General features: G+C 43.1%; 1 protein-coding gene across 2 annotated transcripts in view; it reads left to right on the plus strand.

The window, feature by feature from the left end:
- LOC146659639 (uncharacterized) overlaps window positions 1-7,978 on the plus strand; it is a 31,906-nt gene extending 23,928 nt beyond the window's left edge. Inside the window, exons 1-5 of one of the 2 annotated variants that reach the window (XM_085421910.1) lie at window positions 3,765-3,865; window positions 4,473-5,314; window positions 5,821-6,018; window positions 6,193-6,403; window positions 7,399-7,978. In XM_085421910.1, coding sequence (XP_085278036.1) covers window positions 4,582-5,314; window positions 5,821-6,018; window positions 6,193-6,403; window positions 7,399-7,660 — 1,404 coding nt within the window. In that variant the 5' untranslated portion in view covers window positions 3,765-3,865; window positions 4,473-4,581 and the 3' untranslated portion in view covers window positions 7,661-7,978. Of the gene's footprint in view, window positions 1-3,764; window positions 3,866-4,472; window positions 5,315-5,820; window positions 6,019-6,192; window positions 6,404-7,398 lie in introns of those variants that run through there. The other variant, XM_085421911.1, reaches the window with a different exon arrangement.
- Window positions 7,979-11,390: the final 3,412 nt, after the last annotated feature.

An 11,390-nucleotide genomic window follows, 5' to 3' on the forward strand; every position in this document is an offset into this window, starting at 1 on the left:
TTAAAACACAGGGGAACATGGTGCTGCTGCCAGAGAGCAGCAGGTGTTAGCATGGCCCCTCCCGAGAACCCTCAATGTCATTTGGCGTTTCTAACCTCAATCAATTTTGTTTGCACGTCACCATTCTTCCAGTCAAAGTATGATTGGAAATATTTTCCCCGTTCCATGGTTACTTGAGTCTGAGAAATGCTTTTATTGTTATTATTATTATCATTATATTTATTTTTAGCAACACACTAGTGTAATCCATGGATCTGTAGCTATTGTGATGCTTCATAGTATGAAATGTCAGTGCACCTTCTGCTGCAGAACAACAGCATCCTCGTTTTTCCCAGGTGTAACAAAGAACTCAGTCAACTTACTAGATTAATTTTTGCCTTGCACAACCTTTTATGTTTTTCTGTGTCCATGTAAGCAACAAGATCTCCGGCACCTTTGTTAGACACGCAAACGTTATGTGCCAGCTGTGCACACAGTGCACTACGCCTCCCATTTATTCCGACCGGGATGGTACGAGGGAAATTTATTTTGCAGTTTGTCTGAAAAGATGCACTTGCGCTTTGGCATCGTTTCAGTGCGCCGTTCCGCGCTCTGTCCCGTGTGTGAACGCGGAACAACCACTTTGGGGATGACGTTGCACATATGGGTCCTCTGTACGCCTGTAGGAAAACCCGGACATTTTCATCCATCTCGAAAATCCCCCCAGACAGAACGTGAAAAGTGGACATGTCCAGCGAAAAGAGGACGGTTGGTCACCCTAGACTAGGAGTTTATTTCAGTGCCCAAGATGACTACTTCAGTGTACTAAAATGTAACACGAGGAAATGGCAGAAAATCCTCTTGAGGTCAAGTGCACTGGTATATTGTGTGGATCTCTGTAATGGTTTATATTGACATCAGCAAATAAGACATTTTAGGCGCTCTTAACCTGTTATCACATTAATGTTGCTCTGACGGAATATTTATGGGGCATAGATATGCCCCCTCCTATGCAAACTTATACATGAGTCAGTGGGAACATGAGGCCCTTGCAAAATGCCCTCAGAAACTAATATTCTACTTTTTTTGGATGACATCATAGGGGCTTGGTCTCACGGTGAGGAAAAGTTTTCTGAATTTATTGACATCCTAAATAACCATCACTCCTCTATCAAGGTCAAATATGAGTTGCATCCTGCACAGGTGAACTTTCTGGACACAGTGTTTTTGGAACAACTGGATCCAAATTTGAAAAAGGTTTCTACTAAGGTTTATTTTAAACCCACAGATTCTCATGCCCTTTTACATAGAAGTAGTTATCATCCAAAACTCACTTTTAAAGGTATCATAAAATCGCAAATTATTAGATTCTACAGAATCTCCTCAAAGGATTCAGACCTTCAGGATTCAATCGGTACATTATTTCGGAGTCTGAGAAACAGGGGTTATTCCAGAAGGTTTCTTGGAGCAATTAAAAGCAGTACTCTTGCAGGGCTTAACTCTAACACGACGAATGCAGGTGGAGCCTTAGATGATTCAGGGGAAAACTTGACTCAGAATCAGGCCCAATTGGGGGAACCGAGCAGATTCATGCCATTGGTAACTACTTATTCATGCCCCTATTTACCGTTACACCATCAATTTAAAACAAACTTTAAGGAGTATACCTCCGGTTTGATACAATTTCAAAATTACAGGGTAATTTCAGCTCATAGGAGAAACAAGAACCTAAGGGACATGCTTGTTAGAGCTAAATTACCGGAACAGATAGGGAGAATAGGATCAGTGAAATCTGACCATTGGGCCTTCAAACCAAGACAGTTTATGTACAATCCTCATGGACAGACAGGGGCACCCATTCTGCAGAGAACGACCTTGAACATGAAAAACATCATTTACTGTATCTCGTGTGAAAAATGCCATCGTCTCTATGTGGCTCCATGCAGATTTTGGGCTGCTGAAAATAACTTGTGCTAAAAACAGATTTTTAAAGTTTAAAGTTTGCAGGCCTCTGAGTTAGCAGATATACAGTGATGGACTGCAGATAAGATCTGTGTAACTCTGATGAGATTACAAACCCTTTGGTGCTGTAGAATATTCAGTTATTACAAGCTTGAAATAAACTCTTTTAAATGAAACTTTTAGTGTTAACTTTTTAGGGTATGAGTCTTCCTCTGCCACTTTTCAGTCTGGGGTCCCGCAGGGCTCAATTTTAGGGCCTCTGCTTTTTTCATTATATTTACAGCCCCTGGGAACCATCCTCAGAAGGCATGGAATATCCTTCCACTGCTATGCTGACGACTGTCAGATCTATCTGCCTCTGAAGCAGAACGATGCCTTCTCTATTAAGCCACTTTTAGCATGTCTAGAAGACATTAAATCTTGGATGTCCCTAAACTTTCTAAGATGCAATTCCAGCAAAACTGAGGTCATTCTGTTTGGTCCTAGTGGACCTTGTGAACCCTCCGCTATTGATTTGGGACCCCTGGCAGAGTATTTTAAATCTGTTGTTACAAACCTGGGTTTTAAGATGGACAGTGATTTTAAATTAGATAGTCAAATTAGGGGTACTGTCAAGTCCAGTTTTTATCATCTAAGGCGCTTGGCAAAGATAAGACCTATTTTATCTCAGCCGCATCTTGAAACGGTAATCCATGCTTTTATTTCATGTCGTTTAGATTACTGTAATGCACTATATTGTGGAGTTAGTCAGCATCTTCTCTCTCGTCTGCAGCTGGTCCAAAATTCTGCTGCACGACTTTTAACCAGAACTCGTAAAAGAGAGCACATAACTCCCGTCCTGGCTTCACTCCATTGGCTGCCTGTATATCTTAGAGTTCACTTTAAAATTCTCATGTTTGTGTTTAAATGTTTAAATGGTCTTGCCCCAACTTACCTCTCTGAGCTTTTGCATCCTTACTCACCCCCCAGGTCTCTCAGGTCAGCTGACAAGCTGCTCCTGGAGGTACCCAGGTCCAAGAGGAAGCTCAGAGGGGACAGGGCCTTCTCTATTGCTGCTCCTAATCTGTGGAACAATCTTTCCCAGCACATTAGAGAGGCCCCTTCACTGTCCACTTTTAAAACACGTCTTAAAACTCATTTTTACTCTTTGGCTTATGACACAGTCTGACCCTGATTTTATTGTTTTAATCTAATGTGCTGATTTTATTGTTTTAAATGTGTTTATATATATATTACTTATCTTATATTATTATTACTATTTTTCTCATTTTTTTTAACATGCTCAATGTATCATGTTTGGCATGTCAAGTGTACAGCACTTTGTGTTCAGCTCGTGGCTGATCTGAAAGCGCTATATAAATAAATTGCTTGCTTGCTTGCTTGAAACATTGAAAATATTCTTTACTTTGATTTCTATTTAGGTAAGAAAAATTGACAAAAATGGCTGGCTCAGTGTGACTGGTGTTGTTTACTAAGTCTGTTTAGTCGTTTTACACAGGAATTCTTCATGAACACAGTGGACATATTGCAGCAAAAGCAATATGTCATGGTGGACTTTCAGATGCAGCCAACAGTTACGTATAAGAAAGAGAAAGGACATGAAACAGTGAGTGGGGTGTGGAGACATGTAAGTGATGTGATCAAGCAGTCTGGAACACAACAATGGAGTGATGAGCTTCAGCTTCAACTTCATCGACAGTTGTTGACACACCCCACTTGACTGATGATGTCAACAGCAGACAAATAAGAGGATATACAGGGATTATTTTATTGACAAAGTCATATGTTAATTAAGTACCAGCAAGCTTTTAAAGGGTCACAGACCAGGGATGGTCACTTTGCTTTGGCCCTGTGTGTGTGCAGGCTGGAAGAGCTTCTTCATCTGCTTCTTACTGGATTTGAACTTTTCAGAAACTCCTGCAAGGTAAGGATTATTCTCTGCCACAAACTATAATTTGCTGTGTAGTTCAAGTTTACCTGTTGTAGCATCTCTGCTGGTTAGATGTACTGCAATGCTGTTTTCGTCAAGTTAAGCATTTAAAGTATGGATAGATCTTTACTGACCTGTTTTAAGTAATTTTGGGAGTGAAAGTGGTTTTTCTGTTAAAACACATCTCAGATTATCCTTCATTTGTTTCTTTTTGGCTGGCTGTAGGGAATTAATGTGTGCATGAAATGCTTTGTGAAAATAATCTAGGATTGTAATAATGACTTTTTATATCCACGTTTCATGAAGCCAGACTGAGTCAGAGATTAATTTATTTGTTTGGAGATGAATACAAGGAGGCCTTGTTTTCAGTGACTCACAGGCACAAGCAAATTTCACCTCAACAAGCTTCTTTAAATTCACATGGCAACCCACAAGGACGTTGGGATAGTTATTTCATATTACAGTCTTGATGGAGGTGTGAGGCTTGCCTGAATAGTTTGGGGCAAAAATAAACACCTTTTACATAAAAAAAGAGCTTAAGTGAGGTCTTGGTCATTTTTTGTTTAGTCTGGATTGTAAATTGTTGTTGTTCCCTTTCCAGGTGCTCCTACATTTCAGCGAATCAGTGTGATTACTCAGGGACAAAGGACTATTAATTGTAGGTCTGCTGCCTCTGCATTGGTTGAATTTGTGTAAGGAATTGAGGTGCAATGGCTCAAACAGTCAACATGAAGGTCCAGGAGCTACCATATCTGCCACCTGAAGTTTGGGTTTTGGTGTTCGGCTACTTGAACACTGAGGAAAAGCACACAGCCCGCCTCTGCTGCAGACACTTCAGAGATCTCATCGACCACCCGTCCCTGTGGAAGGATTATACAGCAGGACTCTCCAACTTTCCCCGCTACACATCTGGATTCTGGGACACCGTGCAGTGCCGTGGGGTCAGCCGTGCCACAGTGCGACATTTAGGATCCAAAGATTGGAAAATCCTCAGCAAGTCCCTCCCATCGCTCAACACCATTGTCTGTGTGAGGGAACGGCGATATTACAAGATGAAATACTTAGACAACCTGTGTGAATTCCCCAACCTGACGAGTCTTGGGGTACGAAACGCCACCTGGGTTGAGCCGTTACTGGTGCAGTGTCAGAGTCAGCAACTAGTCGAGCGGTTGACTCACCTCAGCGTCTGCGACATTCAGATGTCCTGCGACGACAGTGTGGCGTTCATCAATTGCGTGTCACGCTTGGTCAACCTGGAGTACTTGCTGTTCCACCAGCAGGAAAGTGAAAGGCTTGAGAGGATGAGGCCAGTGCCCTCTTGCATCTTCCACAACCTGCTGCTAAGCCTGAAGAAACTCAAACACTTATCCTGGGGAATGAAAGGGGAGCCACCAGTGCCACTGCCCAACAACTACTTCTACCCACTGGACCCAGAAAACCCAGGTAAGCCAGTCTCCTGATTATATTTTACACTTGCAAGCATCAGAACCAATACAGTCACTTTTTACACCTTTGACAAGAGCTTTTCATCAAGAAAATACAATGATTTCTTGACATTATGCCTTAATATTGGAACAAAACCCATCATATTGAAGTCAGTTGAGCTGCACACATGCTGAATTATTATATATATTTCACCTCTGTAATATTCTTGATGTTTATAATTGAGCGATTTGTATATATTAGTGCTATTTCTTAAATTTTGGAAACTGTATTGTACTTGTAATATATTGTATTATTTAATTAGTTTAGTCTATTACTGTTACTATCTTGGACCAACTGTAACCCACATAATTTCCTTAGGAATTATTATTCTGATTACATTCATAAATACATATTGTTCTGATTAGTATTGTGAGCACACAGCCTGTTGTGCAGTATTGTGTGACTATGCTAAACTTAACTGACAGAGACTAAATGTTTAGCTAACCACTTCTTTTATCCTGTAGGAGAGTACGGCGGCCCAGAACTGATCTCTTTGGAGTTAGTCAATTACACAGAAATCATCCTGTCGGAGGACGCGCTGTGGGGTCTGACTTCACTCAAGTCGCTTGCTGTCCACTACAGGTACCCCTGGGATGGTCTGCAGTGCAACCTCTATTCCTGGCTCAGTTATCTGCAACAGCTGGAATCACTCTCAATCATTGGTGAGTCAAAACATGCATTTAATCTTTGTAATGTGTGTAAGTGTGTGTAGTAAGCAAAAATCTGTTGTCTTGCATGCATCCTTTTTTTTTGTTTGTTTTTTAAGTGAAGCTGTGTGAAGCTCCAGGCCAAAACTGTTTTCTGTAACTTCTGTCCTGTCGTTTCTTTCCTTATAGGAGGGACTTTTCTTTCCTCTTATACGGAAGACCTTCCACGCCAGATGACCAGTCTGACACTGCGAACATCCACATGCATGTGCCAGATGAGCTCCATTGCATCTCAACTCCAGCGAGTTGAACATCTGGACATAGATCAGAACCGCTATGATGATTGTCTCTGCAAACAGCTTCCTACACTGTTTCCTCAACTCAAGACTCTCAGAATACGGTATGCCCAGCAGATTTTTATTTATATTACTATTACAAAGTAAAAGTTCCATTTCAAATTCAAATTTTATTTGTCACACACACACACACACAACCATACACAGTATGACATGGGGGTGAAATGCTTGTAGCTGTACAATGCCTGACCATTAAATGACAGAAAAAAAGTTTTACAGTATTTACAATTTACAGGTTACTACAAAATTTACAAATTAACTTAGAAATTTACAGTAAAAAATGTGCAAATAGCAGAGGAGATTATAAAGATTATAAATTATAGGAAATGTGTGGTGGTGCGTGTTGTGATGTGTGTGAGAGTCCAGTCTTATAGCGATGTGTGTGGGAGAGTCCAGTCCTACACCTGGTTCAGGGCCCGAATAGCCTGGGGGAAGAAGCTCCTCCTCATTCTCTCTGTTTTGGCCTTAAGGGAGCGGAAGCCCTTCCCAGACCTCAACAGTGAGAAGAGTCCATTGTTGGGATGGGAGAGGTCCATCATAATCTTCCTAGCTTTGGTCTTGCACCGCTTGGTGTAGATGGACAGCAGGTCAGGGAGCTCTGATTGAATGATGCGTTCGGCTGAGCGCACCACTCTTTGCAGATCTCGTCTGTCCTGCTTGGTGCTGTTCCCAAACCAGGTGCAGATGTTTGCCGTCAGGACGCTCTCGATGGTGCAGGAGTAAAAGTTCTTGAGCACCTTCAGTGGCAGATGGAAGTCTTTAAGTCTTTTGAGGAAGAAGAGACGCTGACGGGCTTTCTTAACCAGGGTGTTGACATAAACCATTTGATGGTTTATGTGTGACCTGCAGCATCAAATCATCTCACTTGAGAAACTGACATAATTTACATTTTGCTGCAAATGAAGCTTTTCTCTGTCTTGATTTCTTAAGTACAACTGAAACACTACAGAAAATCGTCTCAACAATTTCCCATTATGGACCTATCGTTGCCAACACGCAACTAGAGCTGACGTTTTTTTCCCTGTCTTGTCTTCTGTAGCTTCCACCGTGAGGAACCAACAAGAGACCTGCTGTTCCTCAACAAGCTGCGACACCTGGAGCGACTGGAGCTGATCAAGAGACAGACATACATTCTTATAAGTGACGAAAACAAAACTTGGCCGAGTCCATCTGTGGAGGGACTGATCAAGGAGCTGCGGGAGATCTCCGGGAACAGGTTCAGCATCATGACCACAATGCCCGAAAGGGACGTTTTGCAAGAATGCGACTGCATTTGGGAAAGAGTGGAAACACGATTCTAATCCTGAGGAGTGCAAAGTGAACAATACAAACAAAAATTATATTATTATACAGTTTTCCTCCAGTGCCTCATGTGACTAACTGACTGGACTTTCATGTAGATGCAGCAGGTCCTCAGTTCTGTAACTGTCAGTAACCCAAGGACTCACAATGCGTGCAACACTACCTGTCACTACCAAATAAATGAAGGTCAGAGCAAGAAGCTGCTGCTTTGTTGCTGCAGAGAACTTTACACATAGTTAAAATGATGTGATGAAATATTCTACTGGTTTTTTTTAAAAGGTTTGGTTCAACCATGTTACGATGAGAAATTCTCTGGTTCTGTGAGTGTTTATGATGTTTTTTTTTCGATCAAATAAAAACTACTTTTCATGAAGAACTGTATTATTGTTTTTCTGTGAATTTAGTTATTATTTCATTCAACAGCTTTCAAATCAAAATACAGACCTCCAAGTGATTGTATAGAAAGCCTCCCTCCTCAGAAGGACATTATCAGTGCCACGCTCATGGCTAGCTGTGGAAATTCAGTTCACTTCACTTTTTTCAGCAAAAAAGACAGTAATAAAAAGAAACCCAATCACAACGACCCTGTCATGGTCCGGGTGAGTGCTGGTTTTTCCCATTGTACCAGTGTTTCCACCTTGTCTACTTGGATTGGCAACACCTGTGTCTATGGGGATTTAAGACCAGGGCCCTATTTCAGGAAGCCGGTTTAGTGCAAAGTCTGACTAAGTATACCCTGAGTTAACGAAAACTCTGGTTTTTCGGTTTCACAAAGCGAGTTCAGCTGAAGCCTGAGTGAGTCACTATGACGACACACTCCGTGAAGCTAACCTGCCCCCTAGCAGGTTTACTACAACTAACCCTGACTGACCCCGCCTCTTTGTCGGAAACCTGACAGTAGGAAGTGTCAGACATGGCGTGTCCCTTCCTTGAAGAGCCAGTAGATCTTGAAGCCCAAATACTCCGCAGAGCTCTCCGCCGGGAGAGAGTGATCAGAGCGCGTATGGACATTTTATCATTACCTGATGATTTCCTGTGCGAACGTTACCGTTTCTCAGCACAATCAATAAGTTATTTGGATAATATCCTCAGGCCATATATTGCGCATGTGACACATCGCTCAGTCCATTACATATTCTTTGTACCGCACTCCGTTTCTTTGCAAACGGGAGCTTTCTGTACAATATTGGTGACGCTGAGCACGTTTCCAAGGCTACCGTCTGTCGGGCAGTCAGGAATGTTACAGTAGCACTGAAACGTCTCCTGCACTCGTTTGTGGTGTTCCCCGGTCACAGACCCACAAGATTCATCAAAGAGGGATTCCACAAAATTGCAGGTATCAGGATGAACAAAACTCAATGCATGATGTGGTGATACGTGAACTACCACTCAAATGGTACATAAATTTCCAGGGTTCCCAGGCGTGATTGGCTGTATAGATGGCACCCACATTCCAATCATTGCACCCTCAGCAAATGAAGGAGACTATGTGAACAGGAAGTCCTTCCACAGCATTAATGTACAGGTACATAATTCCCTGTAGCATTTCACACCAACAAGTGATGGCATCATGGTAATGGATGCCAATATGTGTTCTCTGCACTGTGTAGATCATATGTGATGCTGCCAACATCATCACAAATGTGGAAGCCAAGTGGCCAGGCTCTGTACATGACTCACGAATCTTCCGGGAATGTACACTGAGCACCAAATTTGGACATGGTGGGTCGAAGTAACTGTGAAATATACAGAGACCAATTGCCACAGGGACGTTTGCACTGACATGTATTCTTCTGTCCTAGGAGAGTTCACTGGCCACCTGCTTGGTGATAGGGGGTACCCATGTCTACCCTATTTGCTCACCCCTTACCCTGCCCCTGAACCGGGCCCACAGCAGCGTTATAATCTGGCCCATTGCAGGACACGGGCCAGAGTTGAAATGACCATCGGAATGCTCAAGGCCCGGTTCCAGTGCCTTCGTAGACTCAGGGTCACCCCAGAAAGGGCATGTGACATCATTGTGGCATGTGTGATCCTACACAACATTGCCACGATTAGAGGTGAACACTGTCCAGCTGAACCAGACATCAGCAGTGATCCACACGATGAACATCCTGACCCACCCACGAACGTACAGGATGGAAGAGCAGTCAGAGACACCATATGCCACAACCATTTCCTGTGACCCGTCACCCCAACATGTTACATGACAAATACACAGATACTGTGGTCAACTGGCTTTATTGGTCACCCTGTATGTCCTGTACACAAAGTATAAATGCGTATATTAGTATGTTGTACAAACACTGACATGATTCGTCCATCTATGATCACTCCACCCACCCTTAACTGTTGTTCCAGCAGTACAATCTCCAGCTTCGACTTTTGGATCTGCAGCTGGAGGTGCACCATTTCCATGTCGCACTTTCTTATCTTCCTGGCCAGATATGTCTTATACAGCTGCTTCACAGGGAGCTATTGCAACAAAGGACATAGCATTGGCATCCATAGTACATGCCTACTTAGGTTGGTTGTAAATCAGTGCTGGACAACCCACTGTGGTAAGGTTTGTTGTAGGAGTGGCTGGACCCTCTTCCTCTTCATTTCCAGCATCACTCTGCCAGGGACATAGTAAGTCCATGGTGTCATCATAGTACCACATTGTAGTCAGTTGTTATATTTTCCACTGTACGCTGTATACCTCATAGTGTGGCTCTGTTGCGGCCTCCTCTGTAGCAGCTGTCACTGTTTCGTCATCATATGCCTGTGGTGGAGACATTTAACAACATTGCTGTTCTACTGTTGACACATGTAGTCTGTGGAGTATTACGAGTACTCACGACTGCATGTCAGTCTGGCTCAACAGGGGGCTGCACCAGATGCAGTACACCATCACCATCAACTGGAAGTATATGGGGTTCATACAGGTCACTCATGACTTATGTGGGCGCAAATGGCAATTACCAGACATACCAATCACCATACACCTCATTGTCAGTATGCTCTCAGAGACAACCGACACTGAGGGAAGGCAAAATCAGTAGGTGTCAGGGTGGAAACGCTTTTATGGGCTTTATGTTGCATTAAGGTTCATATGTTACACTTATTGGGAAAGGTACGGAATGTACTACTCGCTCTGTCTCTGGGAACAGGGAGCTCACCCTGTGAGAGGTTAACACACACACACACACATGTATGCAAAATTAAAGGACACTGCTATGCTCTTCATAAAGACGTACCACTGCAGCTCGGTGTGTGTGAGTCTCTCCCTGGGCCCTCACCCGTGCAGCACGTTAACAGTTTCCAAGTGTCTCAGTGTTGTTTATTCACCTAACTGTTTGATAACTGTCTTTCTCTGACAGTAGGACAATAACTTCACTACGACATAGTTCATTTTGGTCAAGGTGACTGTGCAGAATGGATGTATGCACGCCATGTATTGTTTTGGATTTACCCCTTATGTAGGCACTTGTGTCTTGTGGGGTTATTGCCACAGAGGATGTCCCCGCAGAGATGCCTTCAGCCACAGGGCGCCCACTGTTTTGGCTGAGGGCCAACTGCTCAGCCTCTGTGAGTGGTGGTGGTGGAGGACCCCCACCTGTTTGTCGGGCCTCCGCTTTTTTTCTGTTGGCTGTGACGGCACACATTTGGGCATGAGTAGGCAAATGTGTACTTGTGATGTGCTCAGATAAATGTGTACTTGTGATGTGCTCAGATAATTTCAATATG

The sequence above is a fragment of the Rhamphochromis longiceps genome, linkage group LG11, assembly GCF_057381845.1.
Source record: "Rhamphochromis longiceps isolate RC_006_pf linkage group LG11, R_longiceps_female_GT1.1, whole genome shotgun sequence".
Classification (NCBI taxonomy): domain Eukaryota; kingdom Metazoa; phylum Chordata; class Actinopteri; order Cichliformes; family Cichlidae; genus Rhamphochromis; species Rhamphochromis longiceps.